Source organism: Aristolochia californica, unplaced genomic scaffold (assembly GCF_029961685.1).
Source record: "Aristolochia californica isolate CCGP_79_NKW_82.1479 unplaced genomic scaffold, dmAriCali1.0.hap1 SCAF_9, whole genome shotgun sequence".
Taxonomy (NCBI): Eukaryota; Viridiplantae; Streptophyta; class Magnoliopsida; order Piperales; family Aristolochiaceae; genus Aristolochia; species Aristolochia californica.
The window spans coordinates 34,272,348-34,297,700 of record NW_027182290.1 but is presented as its reverse complement, the minus strand read 5'-3'; the positions used below and the strand labels follow the sequence as shown (position 1 = coordinate 34,297,700).

General features: G+C 39.9%; 3 protein-coding genes across 3 annotated transcripts; 2 read left to right on the top strand and 1 right to left on the bottom strand.

Moving 5' to 3' along the window:
* The first annotated feature begins 2,203 nt into the window (after window positions 1-2,203).
* Window positions 2,204-10,397, top strand: LOC137941601 (uncharacterized). Its single transcript, XM_068787083.1, has 3 exons — window positions 2,204-2,377; window positions 9,359-9,564; window positions 9,770-10,397. The coding sequence occupies exons 1-3, from the start codon at window positions 2,276-2,278 to the stop codon at window positions 10,035-10,037; spliced, it is 576 nt and encodes a 191-aa protein (XP_068643184.1). The 5' UTR covers window positions 2,204-2,275; the 3' UTR covers window positions 10,038-10,397.
* A 2,247-nt stretch (window positions 10,398-12,644) lies between these two features.
* On the bottom strand, window positions 12,645-13,046 carry LOC137940846 (protein NIM1-INTERACTING 2-like). Its single transcript, XM_068785968.1, has one exon. It carries the CDS (start codon window positions 13,044-13,046, stop codon window positions 12,645-12,647), a length of 402 nt encoding a protein of 133 aa, XP_068642069.1.
* A 5,221-nt stretch (window positions 13,047-18,267) lies between these two features.
* Window positions 18,268-18,573, top strand: LOC137940845 (protein NIM1-INTERACTING 1-like). Its single transcript, XM_068785967.1, has one exon. The coding sequence runs from the start codon at window positions 18,268-18,270 to the stop codon at window positions 18,571-18,573; it is 306 nt and encodes a 101-aa protein (XP_068642068.1).
* Window positions 18,574-25,353: the final 6,780 nt, after the last annotated feature.

Genomic DNA, 25,353 nt, shown 5'->3' with positions numbered 1-25,353 from the left:
TAATACATTGAGTTATTAATTTATTAATAAGATATGATATACTTTAACCTAAAAATGAATAATTTAAGAGAAAAAATTGATCTAATCATAACTTTAACACACTATATATTTGTACATAATATATTTTATGTATTATTAATTAATAATATATTATCACAAAATTTAAAATCATTGGTTTAATTAACTATAGCAATCGGATAATTATGCCAAAATAATTTATCAAATATTTATTTTAAAAATATTTTAATTATGACTATTAAATCACTATTTTAATATAGTAATTGTAAAATAAATATATTAAATAAATAAAAATTTTATTTTATAAATAAAAATTTTTAATTTATAAATAAAAATTATAAATTAATGATTTTTATGAAGATAGTTTGATTTTTCCTGATTTAGGAAAAATTAAACCATCGTTGTCTTCGTCAGTGGCGAGCCAGCGGGCAACGGCGACGGCAACAGGGATGAGCTAGTAGGCAACGGTGACGACCGGCGGGCAACGTCGACAGAGGCGGCGCTCCGATGGTATGCCGAGAGGGAGAAGAGAGGGAGGCCTAGAAGCTCTGCAACAGTTGCTTGACCTCCCGTGCTCTGCGACGGAGGTCAAGAGGGAGAGGAAAGGGGGGATGGCTGAAATCAAAGCCGAAGGGGGAAATCGATGACGAATCGAAGTAGAAATTAAAAAAATCGAAGCCCAAATGTCAAAATCGAGCAGGAGGTTCAAAGGGAGAGCGAGTCCAAGATGGAGAGAAGGACGCCGAAAGGACATTCGCAGCAAGATGGATGCCATAGAGACGAAGACCAGAGAGGGAGACCGAAGACGAGAGAGGGCTGCGGGAAAGAAATGGTAGAGACAGTGTGTGGCAGAGAGAGACCCGAGAGACAGCCCCGCCCGTGAGTCATGTAGATGATTCTCAAAATCGGGCGAAAAACACTTTCCGCCGTTTACTCTTGGGACATGAACTCCTGAGTCATGGATGTTCATGTACATGACATGAATTTTGACGCTCCTAATGACCTCAGGACATGAATTGCATAATGCGCATGAAGATCATGTCTTGAGTAAGATCATGTCTTGAGTCATGTGCACTAATCCCCCCTAAAGGAAATATTAAAATCAAATTGTTAACGGAATATAATTTTTTTGAGAATTTATTTATTAACTCTTCTATCTTGCTCTCCCAATACAACATAAACAGATCTAATTTCACCTATTTTTATCATGAATTTTTTTTTTTAAGTAAACTGTATATTCGGAGGGTTACATTAGAAATGTAAATAGCTTAGAAGGATATGGAAAAGAAATTTACATAATTTGATTTTAAATATCATAACAAAAACTCTCAAGGTTTTTCATTAAGGCTCTATTAGTACCTTTTCCAAGAAATGTTTTATTAGTACCTTTTCGATGACCATTAGTACCTCACCTTTCTTAGAAACATTTTCTTAAATAAAAAATTCTTACTAGAAAAATCATATAATTCTTAAAGTAAGATTTTTTAGTCAATATAGGTTGAAAAACCATATGATTTTTTTTATTAAGTATTTGATAATTGATATTAAAATACTTTCAGCACAAAATAATTTTTAATGATAATTTTGTATTTGAAAATTAATTTTACTGAAATTTTATCGGATTATTATAGTAATGTATAAGATTGATTATTAATTTTTATTTATTTCCCTGGAAAAAGGTACTCACAAATCTATTTTCTAAAAAAATATATAATTTCTTAGTAAGACGTCTGAAGAATTTTATCTAAAGGTTTATTGGAAATGTGAATCCTAAAAATATTATTTAAAATTTTTTTGGAATATAAATTTTTAACCAGGGCACTAACGGGCCTAATTATTTTTGGTGAAGAACTTGTCAGTGGGCTTGGCTAATATACAAGTTCGGCAGAAACTTACGAGGGATATTTTGTGAGAAGAACTTGTCAGTGGGCTTGACATTAATTTTGAATTTTATTACTGGAGCCCACTAAAGGACCGAAAAGTTCCATTGGATCCGCGGCCCAATCTCGCTGGCTCGCATAGGCACTTAATACAGAAAGTAGTATATTTGTAAATTCATCAAATGACTAGGGGCAATATCTAAACCAATTTGTCGGCTTGCATGCTTTTTGCGAGGCAAAGACACAGGATTCGCACTCGCGCTCTCCCCCCAAAACGCTTTTTGTTGCTCTAATTTTTAAAAGCAATATTCCTTACAGTCCCGGAGAAAGGGGAAGGGAGAGTGTCCTGGAAGCCGTGACACCGTAGGCAGAAGATAATGGCAGAAGGAAGAGGCTCCACTTTACTGCATTTGCTAATCGTCGTTCTTTGCTTGGTCGCCTTTGGTTTTGCCGTTGCTGCTGAACGCCGTAGAAGCAAAGTGAGCTTCTTGTTTTCTTCTTCCCTTCACCAGACTCTGCTTTAACTATTCGTCTTTCCACGTCATATTAGGGTTTTACTGGTCAAATTTTAGGATCTAACTCTGCTGGAATTGCATTTGTATTTATTTTACCTATTAGCTGGATGTTTCCCACATGTGGACTCGTTGTTATATTTGGAGCCAGTTTTCTGAGATCTTGCTCATCTTTCTGATGTATTTTTTTTAATTCCAACTTTCTCGTGAAGAGAAAAAAGTGGCCTTTGTGTTTTAAGAATCCTAGTTAGTCGATTCTTCAGCTCAAATGGCACTATCCATGTTTCCTCTGGAGCAATATATGCGTGTTAGTCTGATTATTACGGTTTCTAGTGCTGTAGTGATCACTTATCATGTATTTGAAGAAGGTTCACAGGTAGCAAAAGAAAGTTTTATCAAACCTGTATGCTGGATTCACTGCAATTCGCTGACAGTAAACTTTAATTCAGTAGTGTAGTGGTAAGGACCCTGTTGCAAGTTTTGAGGTCTAGTGTGGAACATCAGTCATATCATGTGATTCTTTTTTGGATTGAGTGAATTATGTGATGGTAGTGTGGTTGCTTGCTTTAAAGAGCGATGGTTGCTGCAGTTCTTTGACTTGTGCCTATTATATCTTTCTTATGGCTATAGTTCATTAATGTCAACTATCCATGCTTTGAATTGTCCTGACTTGGACTGTTTTCGAAGCAAACATTGCTGTAATATAGTTGTACATGTTGTTCTTAGTCAAAATAAAAAGATGGGAAAAGAAGCCTAATTATCCCTTTTGCCTAAATCAAATGAAATTTCATAGGAGTGGAAATGTAAATTTAGTCTACAGAAAAGAGGAAGAAACTGATCACGAGAGGAAGGGAGGGAGTAAAATTAACAGTTATGGGAATTCTTCATAGAAAGATATTCTGTGTTGTCTTTATTGTGCTTAGACCAAATTTTCTTCCTTTTTTGCTATCTCAGTTTTGCATAAGTACAAAGGAAGGGAAGGAGTAAAAAATTCTAACATCCCCCCCCCCCCCCCCCCCCCAAAAAAAAAAGAAAAGAAAAGAAAAGAAAATTCTGTGAAAAGTCTTCATGAAAAACCATTGCGCGTTGTCTTCGTTGTGATTAAACCAAATTTTCTTCCTCTGTCGTTGTATCAGTTTTGTATAAATGTGTAAAACTGAATAACGAAGGATTTCAAAGAATTTTTCGATGTGTATTCTTCTCCTTGTGGAGGCTTTTTATAATACATTTACAACCTAATTTAGATCCAATTCAGATCTTAGCATTAGGAACAAAACAAGGAAACAAATCGTTTCCTATAATTATGGTAATAATTTACAACTCATTCCAACACTCCCCCTCAAGTTGGTGCATAGATGTTGATCATGCCCAACTTGTCAATTATACCATGAAATACTTTCCCCGATACTCCCCTCGTGAGCATATCAGCTAGCTGACTCTTAGATGGAATAAAAAGAAATTTTATAATCTTTGCATTGAGGCTTTCCTTGATGAAATGACAATCAACTTTAACATGTTTAGTGTGATCGTGTTGAATAGGATTTTTTTGCAATTTCGATGGTTGCTTTATTATCACAGTGAAGATTCATAGATTCAACATATTCAATCCCTAAATCCCTCAGTATATTTCTTATCCATAACAATTTGCATACACCATGAGCCAATCCTCGAAATTCAGCTTCAGCACTTGATCTTGATACTACCTTCTGTTTTTTTGCTTTTCCACGTGATAAGATTACCTTCCACAAAAGTAAAGTAACAAGACGTGGATCTTTTGGTTGTTTGATCTCCTACTCAATCAGAATCTGTGTATCCTTCAATGTTAGAGATTTTTTTTTGCGAATAACAAACCTTTTCCTGGAGCACTCTTTAAGTATCTCAAGATCCGATAGACCGCTTCCATATGTTCTTCACTTGGTGCATGTATAAACTGACTCACAATGATCACTGCATATGCTACATTTGGTCTGTGTGATAGGTAGATTAATCTTCCAACTAATCGCTGATAACGCCCTTTGTCTGTTGGGATTTGATCTGAAAGAATTCCGAGCTTATGATTCATTTCTATGGGCATCTCTACTGGTTTACAATCAAGCATTCCGGTTTCAACTAGAAGATCCAACATATATTTTCGCTGTGAAAGGAAGACTCCATGTTTTGATCTTGCCACCTCAATTCCCAAAAAATATTTAAGTTGTCCGAGATTCTTCATTTCGAATTTAGTGGCTAAATACTCCTGTAAAACTTGCATTTCACATAGGTCATCTCCTGTCACGATTATATCATCAACATACACAATTAAAGCCGTTATTTTTCCTTCTTTGTGTTTTATAAACAAAGTATGATCTGAGTTACTTTGCTTATAGCCAAACCCCTTCATTGTAGTCGAGGATCTCCCAAACCATGCTCTATGTGACTGTTTCAGCCCATACAATGGACTTCTTCAATTTACAGACTTTACCTTGACATAAAGAACTACTTTTAACTCCGGGTGGTAGCTCCATGTAGACTTCTTCTTCTAAGTCTCCATTGAGAAAAACATTTTTAACATCAAATTATTGCAAAGGCCAGTCTCGATTTATTGTTATAGATATAAGAATGCGAATTGTATTGATCTTAGCTACTGGTGCAAAAGTATCTTGATAGTGTATCCTATACCTTTGTGTATATCCCTTTGCAACTAGCCGAACTTTATATCTTTCAATACTTCCATCCGGTTTGAGTTTCACCGTAAACACTCATCGACATCCAATTGTCTTCACTCCTTTAGGCTGTGAAACAAATTCCCACATGGCATTCTTTTGAAGAGCCTCCATCTCTTCGTTCATCGCCTTTTTCCATTTTGGATCAGCTAATGCATCCTGCACATTACTAGAAATAGAAACCCTGGATAATTGATCAACAGTAAATGTATACGATTCAGTCAACCTATGGGAGGACACATAGTTGTTGATTGAATATTTGGTTTTGGCTTCAGGATCAGGTTTATACTGTTTCTTTGGAACTCCTCTATTCAATCTTTGTGGATATCTAGGAATTATATTTTCTGTAGGAACACGTTTCAATAGATTCATCAAACACAAGATTCGTATTTACCTGAGGAGGCAACTCTGATGATTCTTCAGGAGCAATTAATGATTCACTCTCGGCTTCATGGTTGGGAGCACATTCTTGTTGCACATCATGATGACTTGGTTGGTTAAAAAATTCATTCACCGTTTCTAACTCAATAAACTCAGCCCCTCTGCTATTCTCTTCACTTGAGCTCTCCTCCTAAAGAGAATTCCGAGAGACTTCCCCTGAGTAATAAGGTTTTAATTCATGGAAAGAGGCATCTAGAGTTACATGGAGCTTTCGGGTGTGTGGATCATAGCACCGATATCCTTTTTGAAAATCAAAATAGCCAACAAAAACACATCGTTTGGCACATGAATCAAGTTTATTTCGCAAGACTTTTGGGATATGAACATATACAGTACACCCAAAAACCCAGGGTTCAAGATTCGGAAGATGGGGAATGGAAATTAGGGAGTGCAGTTTTTGTTGAGGAGTTTGAAAGTCTATAACTCGAGAAGGTGTTTGATTATAAGGTAGGCAGCAGATTTGACAGCTTCGCCCCAATAAAACCTATGCATGTTCATGCCAAAGAGAGAGACACGCACTACTTCCAAAAGTTGTCTATTCTTCCTCTCTACCAATCCATTTTGTTGGGGAGTATAGGTGCATGATGTCTGATGACGAATTTCATGATTGTTAAGAAATTACCAAGAGAAGCATCTACAAACTCAGTACCATTGTCAGATTGCAAAACACGAATCTGCTTCTGGTACTGAGTGTGTACCATTTGGTGAAATTTCTGAAAAGCTAGACTCACATCATTTTTTTTATAAGCAGGGATACCCAAGTCATTCTAATGCATTCATCAATAAATGTCACAAAATACCGAGCTCGAGAAATAGAGGGAACCTTTGCAGGACCCCAAACATCAGAATGAATAGCCTCAAAAGGTTCAAAACTCTTATTCAAACTCGGTAAATAAGAGATACGGTGACTCTCAGCTAGTTCACAAGTGTCACAATGAAAATCCAAATTATTCAAACCTGAAAAAAGTTGTGGTCGCAATTTCTTAAGATAACCAAAGGAAAGATGACCGAGTCTTCGGTGCCATAACCATATAGTTGCTTGAGCACTCTCTTCACTACTAGCTTGATTTGCCTGAATGATTTTCGATCCCCCATTCTCTGTCAACTCCAAATAGTAGAGTTTGCCCCGTCTAACACCATAACCTAGAATCTTCCGGGTTAGAATGTCTTGAAAGACACAAAAGGAGGGCCAGAAAGTTACAGGACAAGCAAGAGTTGAAGTAATTTGGCTAACAGACAACAGATTGTATTTAAGAGATGGAACAACAAAGACAATATCTAATGTAAGAGTATTCGACAAGATAACTGATCTTTCCCCAGTAATAGGAGAGGTGCTATCATTGGCGGTGGAAATAACGAATTGAGGAGAAGGTAGAACAGATTTTAACTGACTGGAGTCCTTCGTCATGTTATCGGATGCACTTGTATCAATAATCCAAGTTCTATTCTTAGAATATGCAGAGAATACTGATGTTTTACCGATAATACCTGGATGGGCAATATTCGTCGTAGGCAACAGCTTTTCCCCAACAATATTTTTCCGAGGTTTTTTTGAGAAGTCCCACCACTCTGGATAACCAATAATCCCGTAACAACGTTGTTGCGAATGACCTTTTTCCCCGCAGTGAGTGCATACCCAGTTGTTAGCTTTTCTAGAGATTGGACGATAGCTCCCCATTGTCTATCTTTGGGTTGATTCGGATTTTGGGTCTGGTCCGGGAAGTAGTCCGATTCGGTTCGGTAGTCAGGTTTGGTCCAATTCAGTCCAATCCGGTTGTGGTCCGATTTGGATCCGCTGGGTTCACCCGCAGTTAAATAAAGGAACAATAGTTCCTAAGTTTAAAAAACAAAAAAATTTCACCTTTTTCCCTCGGCGTCGGCTTCCTTCGGCGATGGCGGTGGTTGGCAGCGATAACGGGGCCGGTGGTGTGGTCGTCGACAGTCGTCGCCGACGCTATTTCGGCTACGGGACCGTCGTTCCAGAAACAAAAAAGTTCTGCAAGCGTTGGCTTCCTTCAGTCAGTGGTGCGGTCTGTTGGAGGACCGAGCAGTGGCTCATCTGTTTATGGCGACGACAGTGCGGTTGTCGCCGACGTTCGAAAGCCGGTTTAAACCAGCTCTTCGGCTACGGGACAGAGCTTCTACTCTATTCTTTGGCTAGAAGCTCTTCGTGCACTTCGGCTACGGGACAGAGCTTCCGCTCTGTTCTTTGGCTATAGGAAGCTCTGCGACAGTGGCTTCTTCCTTCACAGCGACGGCAGAAATTTTCTCCCGCCCTGATACCGTGTAAAACCGAATAACGAAGGATTTCAAAGAATTTTCCGATGTGTATTCTTCTCCTCGAGGAGGTTTTTTATAATACATTTACAACCTAATTTAGATCTTAGAATTCGGAACAAAACAAGGAAACAAATCGTTTCCTATAATTACGGTAATAATTTACAGCTCATTCCAATAAAATGTAATCGTGTTTTACTGTCTTGATGATAGCTTTGTGCTTTCTACCTTAACATCTTAAAATGCTTTAGCCATTGTCTGGTTTTCACTCATCCAATACATTATGTGACTAGTATGATATTGGCTCTTGGAGCTCTGTTAAATAGTCCATTTTCCTTAGTGGAGCATTAAAATATGTGATTGTCTTGCACGACTTTGTTGTTAGCGTGACTCTATGCTCTTGTTTGATGGGTAATATTACTACTGACTGTAGGATACAAAACTTGTCCTTCTTCTCACTGTTCAAGGTGGAGATAAAAATGAAAAATTGAAACAAGTCAAATCTCTTTACCCCATTTTTTTATATTCTTTTAAATTTACTAGAGATTTTAGGTGGGACACTTGTTTAATGTAAAAGGGGAGAAAAATAGGTTTTCTTTAATTTTTGTGATTGCTATTGATGGGGGAGGTTGTTGTGAATAGAGGTGGATGTTCAGATTTTCTTGTACTTTTGGACACCCATTTATTCTATTATCCTAGAAAGGATCACCATGAAAATTGAGGGAATTCCATCACCAAGACACTTGATGTGTTAAATCTTATTTTGTACATATGTCATGATTTCACTTTTGTGCATCTTTATGCAACAGTGACCTATACCCTTGATTTGAAGTTGTCTAAATTTAACGTATTTTTAGGTTTTTACTTTTCTCATGTTCACTGTGACCTGTACAATGTGGTCCATTTTCCTCATGGAAGTTTTAAAACTCAAGTCTTCAAATAGAACACAGAAGAAAATCATGAAATGTTGAAAAATGCAGGCCTCATTTAGTGTGACATTCATTATTCAATGACCATATCTACACAATATCTTAGTTTGTTCATCATGTCTGATCAATGTTATATATTTATCTTTTGGTGGATAAATAGTGTCTATAATGATGCGTGCTTGCTTTGTTTTAGGCCAACTCTATCATGTTTATCCAAAATAGAATGCATCTTCTGGCACTGTTGAAATTCTTGTCAAATTATATATAGGTCTGCTGCTGATAAAATGATAAAAACTCATTAGAGTGTGAGGCAGCCAACCAATTCTGTTCCATTTTAAAGTAGAATTAAGACAAATAGATGTAGCCTGAATTCTACAATGTACGGTTTGTGGAACATAGCATCTTAAACTCTGGTTTCTGACCCTCCTAAGTGGTAAGGGAATCCATTCCACTCTCTGCAGGCTAGGCCTCCAAATATATGTAGCATTATTATTTATTTATGTATGAAATATTCCTTTAGGTAAAAAAATGTTCTAGTGCTTTATGGACTTTAGTTGAGTTGTACACTGACAGAATTTTTTTCTCTTCTTCACCTACAGGGCCTCATAGTGACAGATCCAAGAGACAATGCTACCTATTGTGCATACAGCTCTGACGTTGCAACTGGTTACGGAGTTGGGTCTTTCTTGTTTCTTCTTTCAAGCCAGTCTTTGGTCATGGGAGTCACGAAGTGCATGTGTTTCGGGAGGCCTTTAGCCCCTGGAGGCAACCGAGCATGGTCCATTATATATTTTACCACATCATGGTGTGCCTCTCTCTCTCTCTCTCTCTCTCTCTCTCTCTCTCTCTCTCTCTCTGTATGCTTTGACCTCTTTGCAAAGTCCTGGATCAAGTTGAAGATATGAAGATTGTTACTCTGTTGGCCTTGCATAAAGTTTTGTTTGGTCGTAACACTTTCCTTCCATCATGTTTACTACTGACCCGCGTCGTTGGTTGACAAAAATTGGCAGGCTAAGTTTTTTAATTGCGGAGGCATGCATTATTGGCGGTGCAGCAAAGAATGCTTATCATACCAAATATCGAAGTGCCATTTATGCCCAAAACTTATCTTGTGAAACTCTGCGGAAAGGAGTATTCATAGCAGGAGCTGTGTTTGTTGTTTTCACCATGGTTCTCAATGTTTACTATTACTTGTATTTCACCAAAGCCACGGCTCAGCAGGCGACCAGCAAACCTAATCGACCGAACTCAACGGTTGGAATGACCGGGTATCCTTAGATGCCAACGAATGGGGCCTAGTCACTGATTTTGGCCCACGAGTCTGAAATACAATCTACACTGCGACTGCTTTCTTAGGGGAAAAAAAAAGCTGTGTATTGGTTAGTGCTTTATGAGATGAGAAGTCGCGTTGGCTTGCTTCTCTTCCAAATGCAGAATCCTGTCCGCGAAGTTGAAGCACAGGCCTTAGAGGTATCAACTTTGAAATTTTGTTTATTGCGTGGGATTTGGATTGGATAGAGTAGTTAGTTCATATGCGCGAGACTGTTTTCTTACGGGGAAAAAACTGTATAGAGTATTCTGTCAATACACTTGGTTTCTGTAAACGTACATTGATTCACTTCCTTTAATATTTTTTAATGGGAGGTACATGCTCGAGGGAAATATTGTATACCATAGTAAAGCCAACTCATAGAACGAACAACTGATTACTCACGAAGTGAAGATTTTCGCAGACGATTTCATTTTAGTTTTCTGACCATATTCACGCGATCAGGTTTTAATCGTGCGTTTATGGTCTTTTTAAACCATTTTTTCATATGAAATTTTTGGTGAACTCAATATAAACTGACTATCGACATTTGACCGGTCGTCATTCCGACATATTATAGATATAAAAAATATCCATGCGATTTCCATGAATTCATTATATTATAAAATGATTTTCTATAAATCTCATGCCGTGCAGAGAATACTAAAAGAAAAACTCGTCATTTTTTTTAAATGGTTGGCTGATTATAGTTCAAATTGGTATTAATTGTTAATGATCGGTCCATTAAAATTTATTTGAAAGGTTAGAACTCGAGAGGTATTTCTTAAGGTTTACCAAATAAGTCCTGCAGTGAGAATTTGTCGGGTCTTTCAAAGTCCAAATATTTATTTTTCTGTGTGTTCTTTACATGTTTGCAAGAGCTCAAGACTTTTGAGTCCTGCAAATGAAGTCAATAAGTAATAATCAACAGAAGTTAATTGATTCGGTCAAATTAATAAAAAACAAAAGAAAAAAGAAGAGACTTGTGAAACATTCCATCTGACACATTACGGTAAAAATAGTAGTTTATAATACAGTGACCCGCTAGTACCGTTCGAAGGAACTAATTAAGCTAAGAAAATCAGGAAATACATTTCCTGGTTTTAATTTTCCATAAATTTTCATTTAAATTTTTATTAGTACTTATATTAGGAAATTAAAATTGGTTAGATAAGATTTTTTCAATAACTATTAATATAGTTTCTAAAAATATCATTAAAGATTACAAGACCTTAATCGGACCTTGGTCCTTGTTTGTGTTTGTCTGGAGTGCGACCCTAATAACAATACTGTATCTTTTAAAAATAAAAATAAAATATTTTACAGAAATTTTATATAAAAATTTACAGCATAATTTCTTATTATAGCATTATATTTATTAAAATATTTTGTCGGATAACAAATAAAAATTACAAACTATAATGTAAACTAATAAGATTATGTGACATATAATCTTATTATAATGGATAAAAAAGGTATGTAAAAATATTACATAATATAAAATTCTATTTAATACATATTTTTAGAATATGTAAGCTAAAAATAAGACATATATTTTATAATATACATATATTGTTAATCTTTTTATCTGATTATTGTTCAAAATACAAAGTACTCGGGGTTTCTTCCCCCTCCCCGTTTTTCCTTCCACACGGGCCGCCGCCATACCTCCCTTCACTCGCTGCTGTACGGCCTTTCCGCTGCCATCATGTCCCATCCATTGTCGTCGTACTGTCAGCAGTTGTCGGAGAAAAAATGGGACCCATACCGGTTACACCAAGCTGGTGCCAACCTCCGCCTTATTATTTGCTTCGGCGATGACGGTGAAGCCGCCGGCGACCTGGTGTCTCTCCCTGTTGAGAGGGGATGCGAAAGAAGCAAGAGGAGAAAAGGAGAACAAGAATAAAAGAAAGGAGAAGGAAGAAAAGAAAGGAGAGAGAGAGGCCAGATGGTTTACAGGAGATTAGTTTCCAATCTCCCTTGCTGAGAACTTCTCCCTGGAAAATAGCCGGAAGATATCAGGAAAAAGCGAGGTAATCATGCTTCGTAGCAACAAAATTTTAGCATTTTGTAAAAAGGGCTCCTTGGTAAATAACGGAGAATGGCCGTCCCAGTGTGCACCAATTGGGGCCTCACCAGTCACCACCCATTTCTTCCGCATCCGCTGCAATTTCCATAGTACAAAAATATAACACGGGCAGTTTAGCGGCTCAGAGTTCAGTCACAACCAGACGCAGATCTGTGCGGCACCTGATCCCAAGGAGCTTTCAGGTTTGATTGGTTGAAATATAGAAGAAAAAGGGAACATCTAAGAAGAAATACAAGTTTGGTTGGTTGGACGGATTGCAAATTAATTAGAGTGAATCGATTCAAGAAAGATCGTTAGTATCAACGCTTTGCATACCAAACCATTCGACTGCTTACATTTTCCCCTTTATGAACAAAAAGGGTTATACACCTTATATAGAGTCAATAGGCCGAACCACGATCAGAAGAAAGAAAGCAAAAAAAAACACAGGGCGGTTAATGAGTGAAAGCGCTTCGACTGCCAAGGGGCGAACACAGACGAATCGCTGTCAAAAACTCAGTTGAATCTCCGGTTCGGGTTCCGTGTTCAAGTCGACCAAGGGCCGAGTCTTCTCTGTTATTTTCTCTCCTTCCCTCTCCGCACCGTCAGCTTTTCCGGCTGCATCAGAAACGGCGCTGCCTTCCTCGGATCTTAAACCCACACCGCCCTCAAAATCCTCCCACTTGAACGTGGGCCTCCACTTGGCATCCGTAACTCCCTTGTTACTCTCCTCTGCATGGGCCGTCTTGGCTTTTCCAAAATACCTGGCGGCCGCGTGTATTCGCCGGAGAATCGCGAAGAACTCTTCGACCTCGGCGTCCGTGGCCGTCCCGCCTCCGTCGCTGCGGACCCTCGCTTTCCGCCCGTCCTCCTCGCCGTTCGCAGGCCGTTTCCGACTCTCCGTCTCCATTTCATGCAATTTGGGAGCGCCAAAGGGAAATTTCAACCACCTCTGCCTCTACACCCTCATAAATGATAAATCCCTGCCTTCCAATTCTTAATCCATCAGCGATGCTCAGCGATGCTCTCTTCGCTCTCCTCTCATCTTTCTTTGGCGTTAAAACTCGACCTATATTTGGGGTCTAGGGGTTAGAGGTGGGTTACGCAAGCAGGCCGCCCGTCACACTCGTCTTCTGATTCCGGGTTATGACGCAAGGACAATGACGTCATTCGTTCTCGGGCCCGCGACTACTTCGACGTCGGTTCGTGTGTACTCGACAAAGCATGGGAGACCCGTCTGGTCCATATAAATAATGGAAAACGGTGACTAACGTGCGAGTTTATTTGGCCGATAAAGTCAAAAGAAGGAAGACAGGCGAGGGCGTCGCGTGTAACAGTCACGGACCTGCACGGTATTCTCAAATCTGAGGGCTGCCAGTGGCAGCCTATTCCATAAATAATAGGTATTTTCTTAATATTTAAATGTAAGTGGGAATCTCGTACTTTTTTTTGTAAAATTCAGCCGAATTTTCATCTAGATTTTACCTCTTTTTTGCATTTATATACAATGTTAAAATTGGTAGTTTGAAAGAGAATAGGAGAGAATTTTCAGGAATAACCCTTGATGGAGACTTACGAACGGGAAGGAACTGACACGTGATATCTCTAGTCAATGTTGCCTCGTCTAGTGAGAGATACGTTGCCGTGGGTTCGTTCAATCATAATACGTTTTAAGCGAGATATCCGAGAAAAAGAAAAATACGGAACTAATAATTTCAAAACGAATAATCGATTGCGTTCAAAGAAAAAAATAAAAAACCCATGGCATCAATTGACGGGAGCCATTCATCACCGACCCCACAAAAAAGCCAAAAACAGTAAGTAAAGATGCTTGAAGCGATTCTTCCGTTGCATCTGATCTTCCCGCTGTCAGCGCTTGACCGTTTTCTACTTTTTTACGTTTTAATTGCGATTAATTCAAATGGAGGATCAGAAGCCATTTTATTTTTACACTAATATGATTATTAAAATTTGAGCTCTTTTTTTATTCTTTACTGTTGGGAACGATGCTTCAGAGCAATTTTCCAGGGGGCACTTTCCTTGATATTATTGAGATGTTTTGGAAGTACACGTCACATGTGCCAAAGGTACAAGTTTAGGAAATTGTTTGCACCTTTTAAAAAAATATATTCTTTTCTTCTTTCAAATATTTTAAGACCTTCAGATTAAACTTATTACTTATAATATATCTAAAAATGACACACTCACCAGTGTCACTAATCAATGCGTTTAAAATTAGCTTAATTTAAGACGATCAAAAGCGCGGAGGTCTGTGTCATCTTTAGTGGAGCGGAGCATAGTTTCTCACAAAAGTATCTTTCGGTTTGCTCTGAAAAGCGCTTGAACCAATCAAAGACGAACAAACATTGAAATGCATTTCATGTGGCCTGTAGCTTTTGTCAACATGGTCCGTGGAAAGGAGGATCAAGAACGAAACTTCAAAAAAGTCTCACTTGTTCACCAACTTGGCATCTACTTTCTCAACAGGCGAAACCAGAGGAATTGCGCGGAATTATTGAATTCGTCTTCTGCTATTGGCCTCCACGTGTAATCTGTGGATCGATTCCATTCTTTGCAAGGCCGCCCAGACTTTTGCTTCTCAATGACCAAAGCCTCTCGTATTTGCACCGGCTCACTGTTCCGTTCACAAATTTCACCAAACCCTTTCTTTTCATGGACTCCATAGTTACTTCCAGCGTAACTTACGTTGCAAACTAGTGGATGTTACTTCGAAGGAGGTGATGGTTTTGCCAAGGCTCCACTCACAAGTCCAAACAAAAGGCAGTGTTATTATTTTTTCTGTTTCTTTCTTGTTGGAAAATATGGCCCGTTCATTTCATGAATTGGTCATAACTCGCAAGTATTGTGACTCTCCGTCCCTGGTGCACAGACGACATGACTCATGACGACGTCTCACACGCAGCCGAAGTTTCCCTGTGACATGACACAAGAGGTTGCGTATTGAGCCATTAGCCACTGGTTTTGCTTCTTTGGACGTACTTCAGTTTTTAGGTTCTTGTAGTTGTTGACAGGTGCTACATACCAAAAGCACCGACGTCACGTACAAGATAAGGAGGCGACAACCGCAAAAAGAAGATCACTACCTTAGTTTCCAAGTATTACCTAATCAAAAGAAGATGCACTTCACCAAACTCGTTAACACCGATAGCGCCAGTAATGAGTCATGAGTAAGGAACTGGGAAGAAGGAAAGACGACTGTCTGGACTCGTGAGAGGGTCGCCTTGGCCGGACGAGTTTAGAGGTTGTTCATCCCTCGTATGGATCTCTCCATATTTATATCCTGAGGTTTTATGCTTCCTAAACCATCGAATCAGACGGATTAAACAAACATCGAACACACCATGTGAAACGAGTATGCCGTATGACTGAATCACGTGCATACCGGGTACATATTTATCTTCAAGTCTGCATCACATGCACCGTGTTGACCATTTCTCGTACTGGACCGAATTGGAAATGCTATTCAATCGATAAGAGACCCATAGTCACATAAATTATACGTTATTCTAATAAAGAGCATTTTCTTATTTTTAGATTTCTTAATTATAGGATTAATTTATGTAATCTAAGTAAAAGGAATGAAGCAAGGAGTCCAAGATTGGGAAATTAAGTCATCTGAAGAGCTCAAGAATACTAATTGAAACAATCATGGAAGACCGAAAGCAATTTCCAGAGTAAATGCCTAAAGGAGCTTGTGCCAAAGTGGACTTCAAATTAGATTTTATTCATCCCTCACACGGTACAAGTAAGATGCGAAGTATATGATATTCCCATAGCTTTCTCCTGATTGGCTCCTTGTAGTAGCAGCTCTTTTTCTAAAGCAGCGGTTGGTCACACTAATTCAATCGCTAAAGTTCCCACAGCGGTCCATTTTTGCGGAAGTGCACAAACATATTAGCCCGGACAAGGGAAGGTATAAAGTATAAAGTACACTGGTGACATATAATATTTGAAGGGCAGCATTATCTCTCTATCTTTTAGTGACAGTCTGTTTAGGCAGCACTACTTGTATTAAATGCACTCCACCGCAGCTCTGCCAGACTGCCACTTGGCTCATGACTAAATAGACGTCCTATATTAAGAAGCAACGGACGACCCATCCTCCTACCTCCACGATCCACCAGGGCCATTACTGTAGGTAACGATTCTTTATCCCTGACGCGCGGCGGCCACGGGCACGTTCCCCAGCTCGCAACCACAGATAAGGACATGAAAAGCCACGGCCGGTGACGTCTGCTCAGTGGCAACAACAGTAGTTTCGTTTATTGGATCAGGGTGGCAATATGGATTTGTTTCACTTCTCCTCTTAACCAACGCTATCGAATTGTCCAGATGGTTCGGCTTGAGACTTTTGCTAAATGTGAATCCGGGTGAATTCATTTGCTGTTTATAGGTAACAACACTATGCCCTATGGTTTCTTTAAAATTGGAATTTGAAGGTTCAGCTTGAGACTTTTGCTAAAGGTGATTCATGATGAATTCATTTGCTGTATATTGGAAACAGAATGCTCGGGTTCTTATTGCCACATCTGTGCCATTTGCCCGGAATTAGTCTCAGAACTTGCGCTGCCAGCAGTCCGTATTAGGCAAAACGGGAGGAATTTTGTTCAGGCCTTACTAAGTGAGTTGACATGAGTGTCTTGGAAGAATATCGCTGTAATGAAACATATTAAATTCATCTGCCAAATGAAATTTTCTCAAAGATGCAGGCAAATTCTTGAATGATATGTTCTTTCTGAATGCTTTAGCGTGAACGTTCTTAATGCACGGCACAGGGCCTGAAGGTTAATATGGTTGACTGGACAATAAACGGAATTTGTAATTAAATCTCTTTTAAGTCTGTTTGAACAAGGGTTTACAAGACTTAGGAATGGGGATTTAAAGGGTAGGTCACCCGAGTCCAAGTCTAAATTCAGGGTGATTCGGGCGTACTCATGGAATATAAGAGCCTGTTTAAAATCCAGCGTCTAAATCAGATACAGGTAGACCGGACTGGATCAATTTGAAATTCCTAAAAGGATTGGAATTTACGTGTTGAAAAGACGATAGCTTCAGAGAAACGCGCATATCGAACACGACCACACTTTTGCCTATTCTTATTTGAGAGAACTACAAGTTTACATAGCGAAGAAGCTTTTTTAAATTTAAGTAAAATATATTTTTGATAAATTCTATATTGAACCTTCTAATTTGAATAACACTAGTTAAGAATCATCATTTTATTCGTAGAGGATATTCCAGTCTATATTCAAATGACTGAATGTGGTTGAGGATTTATTTCTTTTTAATATGACAAAGAAATTTGAAACTGAGGGTACACACGAAGTACTTGTAGCCATAGGCTACGGAAGCAATTAACCTACCTGAGAAAGAAATTAAGAAACAGAGACTAGTTTGAGCCGAAAAAAAAAAAAAAAAATCTACTTAGGCCGACGTCGTGTATCACATTTTCTTGTGGACGGTACTAGTGTGTGCGACAGGAGGAAAAGGCGTCACGCCAACGCAACTGATGTGCTCTTGTATGAGCTCAGCAGCACATGTCAGGACAGGCGACAGGCCTTTACGTCACTTATTTGACGGCATTGAATGCCGATTTCTCATATGTCCAATTACTAAAATAACCTCCGGAATATGAGAATAGGCGGGGCCGCCGTGGCCACGATCTGCGCGGCCTCTCGCGTTTTCCACCAAACCTTCCTTGGATCAGTCCAAATCATACACCAAAACCGTCGTAGCTCAGTCAAAATGATACAACAACCCTCCGCATCTGTCACCGTTGGACTTCGTAATTTGTTGAACACACAAAGCGGTAGTCCATTTGGAACACCAAACCGGGATTGCTCGCACTTGACCGAATCACGGGCGCGTCGCGCTGTTTCCAAATGATCCATTGTCCAACCGCTGACAGCTTGAAGGGTATCCAATGCAACGATGACATCACCTATGTGACATCATCACACGGTAGTTTCGTGCTATAATACTACTCGGCCTAGTTCAGTATAAAAGGCAGACTTGTGCAGCTGAACTTTCGCGTCCAAACCATCCCCGAATCCGAACTTGCTGCAAAGTCGCATTCGCGTATTTCGCATTTTTTGCGAATCTTCGACGTCATGGAGACGGAGAGCTCAAAGAGGCATGCGCCGCACGAAGACGAAGCAGACGAAGAGGAGAAGATGGAGCAGTTCTACGCGCTGCTGAGGCGTATCAAAGCTACCAAAGATCGTCTGAGAGCCGAGTCCAGCGAATCCAAAAAGAAGAAAGTGAATGAAAGGAAAGCCCCTTGGGCGCCTTCCTTTGAATTGGAGGACTTCGCGCAGGAGATCGACTTCAAAAACCCCGTGAGTTTTTGGGGTCCCCCGAAGAAGAGCCAGAAGAAAGAAAAAGATCAGACTTTGGACCTTAATCTCTCCCTCTAATCCAAATTTGAAATTAGCCTATCACCGATTTTATTTTCCTTCCTTCCTATTCTCTTCCTTTTTACTTTTTTAGTTCTCTCTGTAAAACTAAAGAAGAGGAACGATAGACCTGCTATTATATCTTGTCGAACTGAGGGAAGCCCTCCTGCATGCATGGCGATGCTGTTAACTCGTGCTGATACCTTGGAAAGGAAGGATTGGCGATGCTGGTACCTCAATCCGCATCAGGGTATATAGTCATTACGAAGAAAACATAACCATATTTCCGAAAAAAAAAAAAAAAAATCTATATTAAGCAAATTTCTTAAACGCACCCTCTAACATCATAGGTATCAGTTGATTCAAGATTCATGCGTCTTCTTCAAGAGACGGGTTCAACTTTAACCCGTTTTAATCATAACGTCTGCAAAGTTTTCTCCGTTCCTACAACATAATGATATGAGGCCCATTACCGCGTGACCGCGACAATGGTAATCAGTACTGAGTAGGTTTGTTGGTTTTTCGAGTGGCAGTTTAATAAATAAATTGGTTTTTTCTTTTCTCTTTCAGTAAACCCTTTCCTGAAGCATTTAAACTATATAGATTTTATCTAAGTTAAAAAGCCGTGCAATTGTAGAATGAATCCAAACGAGCGTTAATTACTATTGAAAAGCCTTGTGTGGTTGCTTTTTCAGCCATGTTTATACTCGTTCTTTTCTTTTCCCCTTCAAATATAGTATTTGGGACCAAAAAAAACAGTAAAAAGAAAAAGAAAAAGACGACCCAATATTCCCACATTTTTGTGTTTGTCTGTGAATTATGATTGTTAATACCTTCTTCATGTATTCACACGCAAAGGTATAAACAGAGTCAAAGACACAGCAGTAGTTACATTTTACTGGTGAGTTGTATTATAAAAAGAATTATAAGATGATGGAAGTTGCACCCTCTTTTGTCATGGCATTTAAATTGAGTTAAAAAATTTATTGATAATTTTATCTAAGTCAAAAGGCCACCAAATCCCAATATCATTTCACATATCCCTAACTTCTCTACTCCATTGTTCTGCATTTAAATCCACTACAAATTGAAGAATGGGAAATTCGGATTTCTACAAATTTAAAGTCTAATTTTAGAGGGAGTATTCAAGTCTAGAAAAGGAAAATTAACTCGCCCTACTCCACCGTGTTCTGGTTAGAAAAACCAAAACGGAAACTGTACCCCGGCGACAAACTTCGTAATCCCTTTTAGAAAGAACAGACCACATGAGAAAACTTCATCTTAATTCAGTGACACTGATTGACAGCTTAATTTGTCACTGTCCCGGGGGCCGGGAGCAACGCCAACTCCTCCCAGCTGAAGGAGATCAGAAAGAGACAGCCAACCGATCGGTCGTCTTAATGGAAGAAGATGGCTGGAGGAAGTGTTCAACTGCAGTTTCTCCTGTCCCGCCTGAGGATGCGGAAGATGGACGAACAGAGGAAGGAAAAATGGAGGAGTTCTATGCGTTGATTAGAAACGTTCGATCTGCCAAACATCGCTGGAGAGACGACTCAGGAGACTTCAAAGAGGTGAAGCGATTGAGACTAGTCTTTTACATTTGGAAGAGAGATAGGTTTCCTCTCCTTCCAGTCAACGATTCAAGGAAGAGATTCCGATCCCAGACGCCGTGGTCGTCCCTGATCCTGCCACAACCTCTAAATAGGAAGAGGAAATGCCCAGCTTGGACTTCACCCTCTCTTTAAATGTCAATCCTTATCTTCAAAACTAAAATAAGATTTTCATTTCACTGTTTGAAATGGTTCTCATGAACGAGATTGGAGCTGCTATGGTAATCAATCTTTAATATTAATAGAGCAATAGAGCTGCAGAACTCAGATAATTCGCATACAATCAATGGCCTCGCCTCACAGTAAAAGAGCTCTCTCTGCTGAACTGAAAGGACCAACCAATTAGTTACCAATTAATCTCAAGACATGAACATCGGCAGATCTATTTTTTGAAACTGCGACGGTTCATGAACTAGCGGCATTATTTGAACAGCTTTGAACCGTGTAATCACTCCTTCCACAAATTAGCTCTGACTTATCTGAATTCTTAATTGCGAAACTGAAGGAATCCTCTGTGCTTTTGCTTCTTTTGCTACCCAATAATTCTCCGACAAACCTTCTCCGTTACGGCACTTCACATCCCCATCGCTTTTATCCTGTTCCCATCCTAGCTATCGTTTTTGAGTGGGGTGTTACTTCAAATTTGCTGGTTACTTGTGCTTATCAAACGATTCCAATTTTTTTTATTATAGATAAAAGACGAACCGCCGCGTAAGTTTAGTTCCGAATCCATCTAATTAGAATGCTTGATATGATTGATGCGTAACAGATCTTCTACATTGAATCCGGGTGACGCAATAAGATTCCAAATAAATAAGGCCATAGGGATCAATTCCTTCGAATTTCATGATCAGATTCTAATAAGACCCAAGAATGTGTATGACTCGCTGAACCTTTCATCGACACATTTTTCAGCATTATTTCAATAATAGCTCCAATTAATCTCTGTATCTGATACTAAAATAGTTGTTGGTTGTTCAATTTCACTGTATGCGATTGCGTTCCGGAAAACCGAAGAATTTAGTTTTGGGCCATAAAGACCTCAGCCATGGGCTATGTCCTATATCAACGGTGAGCCTTCTTTTCCACTTGTGCGACGTGGATGGTTCTAACGATGTACACATTGCTGGACTAGCACAAACTGCGGTTAGTATATATCACTTTGTTTACCTACGTTACGATATGAATACATATGCCGTAAATTACTTCTAACATTACTAGCTGTAACGAACAACCCGTTTGCAATGAAAATGAATGATTCTTTCATGTGCATAAATACAGTGTCGACCCACTTATGTGGGAAGGGACCACGTTGCATATACATTCCAGAAGGACTCGCCCAATAATTCCCTCTCCTTTAGGTTTAAGGAAGGGAGGAGAAATTACCATTATGAAATATTAGAATATATATAGAAATATGACATAATAACTATGGCCCATGGCCTTATTATGCGATGGCGTAGGGTCCGGGTTCCAGCCTTCCAGGCTTTCAGTTTCCAAAACGCACGAAAGAAAGAGAATCTGTAAAGTGTCTTTTTCATTTTCCCTTTCCTCTCACTGTTTTGAATTTTGCCTACTCCTTGTGAGGACCAGTCTTTCTGATTTTGGCTCGAACAACTCTTCCACGCAAAATTAAAGTTGCACACCGTTTATATGTAAATAAGTCCACAAGAGAAAGATCCGCGAGGCAAAAGCCAGAAGCACGCTTCCCCCCTCGTTGATAATGTAATTCACTAGACGTCAGACTCCTTTTGGTGGAGCGACATGATCTTTACGTCCATCGGGTTGATTAGATTTATCGGGCAACCTCTTTACTGACTGGAACCTGATCATCACCACCCGCTGCTCACCACCTAAATTGGGTGGACGGCGGTCAGTGCCAGGCCCAACCGTGTCCGCTCGACGCTTGACTTCTCTGTCGCGGTGATATCCTTGGTGCTACCATGCTTGAGACTACTCAATCGACCACCCAAAGGAGCGCGTTGAGAAGAGATCCAGTAAAAACTTGAAAGCGTTCCGATTCCTTTCCTGGTTTCAGCACTTGTGCTCCAGGGACGTAAGTCGTCAAGTACTTGGTCTAGGATCTCTTTGATATGCCTTGTAAGATTTAGCAGGGTAGGTAAGCATAAACTTAAACCGCAGGCTCATATAATTTTATAAATAATGTATATGGGGTTATCTAGTTAATTCACTGGAGTAAAAATTAACCTGTTTCTACTGACATGGAATCAATGATTGGGTATAGTTCATTTAAGGGCATTGCTACTCTTTTTTACTGACGGATCTTGGCTTTTTTGCTGTTTTTTTTTTTTCTCTTGTCTTCTTCTCCGATGCATCCAGCTTGTCACATTAGGATATATCAATTATTCTTCCCCGTACTGGCTTAAACCCTTATACCCAGTTTTTGCTGGGAGATTAAAATATGTAAGTACGATCGAGCCGAGTGAGACTGAAAGGATTACTTAAATCATATCAAGGCAAATCTTAACATGGGGTCAATGCTTAGCGGACACCTTGTAAGTTGTAACGCAGTCAAAAACTGGGAATCTCGCCACCGAAAGCAGTTTTATCCTAAAGAGCGAAGTAAGAGATCGAGTCAGAGTCTTGATCAGTAAGCAATCGTTGGGATCCTCCCCCTGGGTGATCGATTCTCTGCGTGTTTGCTGATTCTCTGCTTACAATGCGTCGTTATGATGAGTAAATAATGATGAATATATAACTAGTGGAGAAATTCATTAACGGTAGCAAATAGATGATGATGGTTCACACGAGGAAGAAGAGGAGGTTTCGAGCAGCGTGAGAGAGTGAAAAATAAGGGAAGAAGTGAGAATGGAGGTCAAATTGATTCCCCGTCCAAGCCACAAAACGACAAATCTTCGTTTTAACCTTTTCAGCCGCATCCGACGTGGCACCTTCCGACTTTGGTATCTGCTACCCTTTTCATCTCTCAAACTCCAAACTCAGTTACCAGAAAACGAGACTCGTAACTCGCAAATGGGAACGAGACACCCCCGCTTTTGTCCAAAATTTACGAGCCAATGCCACGCTGTGCTTGTGCTTGCGTTTGTCCACTGTTTGGTCAAAGCCTCGCTTAAGCAGTCCGGCCACACGGACGAACAGATCCTGTTAAGATTTCCAGGTAAAGTGCCAGAGCCCCGACGATCCGGCCCAGGTGTGGGGAACGGAAACGAAGCTGTTTCCAAACAGCTCTTCCCTAAGGTAATTATCAGATACGCCATGTTCAGCGGCGAAGAACATGGGAACGTTAACGTACACCGCGGCTGCGCAGCCAGCGCCGTACAACGGGTTACCCTTGAAGTTCAGATTCTCGATCAGTCTCGGAAGCCGAGAATCTCAAAGGGGTTCGCCGATTCATAGAGCCAAGGTTTGGGTGCAACCATCTTACCAGATTTGGTCGACAAAACCAAGTGCGGGTTTGGACTTTTGGATGCCTACAACTCCGAAGCTGACAATTTTCGACTTTGAACCCACAAAACGCGGATGATCACTCTTAACAAGGCTGCTCGTGACTAAGTATGGCTGTCTCTTGGGCTCGAACCCGATTCCGAGGAAAACAATGAAAACTATTTGTTCCCACGAATGGTTGGACAATTTGATCGTTTAAACCTTTTTAAATCTAGAGTAAAACCAAAACGTGCCAACCATCGTATCTTTTCCTTTCCGGCGGAGCTGACAACGGAAACCTGTAGACGATAAGCAAGCTAGATTACGAGGGGACGTTGTAGTCGTCGTAGGCTGAGCTACCGGAGCTTCTCTTATCATCTGCGCCACCGATTTAACTAGCAGTAGCTGCTCTCAGGGTAGTGGAGAATAGACGGAGGAGCTTGTTCTGGAGCGACTTGCCGCAGATATTCATGCTTCAGAAGATTCAGAACACAATAAAACTGTAGTTTTCTTGGTTATTAACAGTTGATTTCAGACATGAAGTTCGGATATATATTAATTTCTCAGTGCGACTCTAACGAATATCCTGAAGAATTATTGAGAAGGTACCACCGAAATAAAAAGACTAAAAACACTCATCCCTTAATAATGGAAGGATGAAAGACAAATCATTAAAGATTGTTACGTCCCCCATTTTTTACTAAAAAACATTTCCTGAGTTTGCTGGTGAAACCAATGTGTTGTAACATGTAACTCCCGATCGATCGTAAACCTTCACAGTTCCCTGAGAGAGCCGAATACATCATATACAGCAAAAGAATTTAAAAAAAAAATCTGAAAGCAGATCTCTGCGTTCAGAAACAAAGTCACATCAAGTATCTCTCTCGTACCGAAATACCATCAAAGCAGAGTGCTGTGGAACAAGAGAACCAATTAAGAAAGCAAAACCAAGAAAGCTCAAGTATTCACTGGTAGAATCAAACCTAATATTTTTCTCGTTCGAACTCGACATGGACGAGTAATTTTTTTTTTGGCTGTATAGGTGAGAACAGGACTTTGTATCGAAACAGACTAGAATCTAAGTAAAATTACATTTCTTTTTCCCCTCTTCTCCTCTTTTCCCTCCCGCTTCCCTCTGATACTCAGTTTGCTCGTAATAACCGCTACAGATTACAAAGATTCTAGCAATACAAAGTCCGACAAGCTAGTACAAAACCTCATCTGTACACATGCTCGTCCGTTGGAGTCGCTCATCCACAGAAGGCCCAAAACCAAAATACCCCCGGTTTTCCCACTGATTCACAACAAGAATAGCATCCTCCTCAAAACGAGCCAATCAAATACCTGTTGAGTGACAAAAAAAAAACGTGGGTATTTTGGGAAACGAATGTTCGGAAAAGATTACCGGTTGTGGAGAGGATCGGGGCAGCTTGGAACTCTCCGTTTGCTCTCATCGAAATCTCTATTTCCACTCGAATTGAAAGTAACCGTCGTCCTCGTCAACTCCTTCACCCATTCCTTTGACGAAAATAACCGAGCTGCCACGGCGGTGTTGTTCCGAGAGAAGGAGATGTGCACCAAAAGGGTCAGAGAGAGAAGAAGAAGAGTCAGAAAGATGCGCCTGTGCCCAGCCGACTGCATCGCCGAGAAGGAATCGCATCTAACTACCTAACCGGGAGATAAGCCTTCCCCGACAAACATGATGCAATCGATACGGTTCTGGTGGCGATTGGAGATCAGACTTTGGAAAAGAAGAAGCGGGTTCTCGATGATCTCCTATAGACAG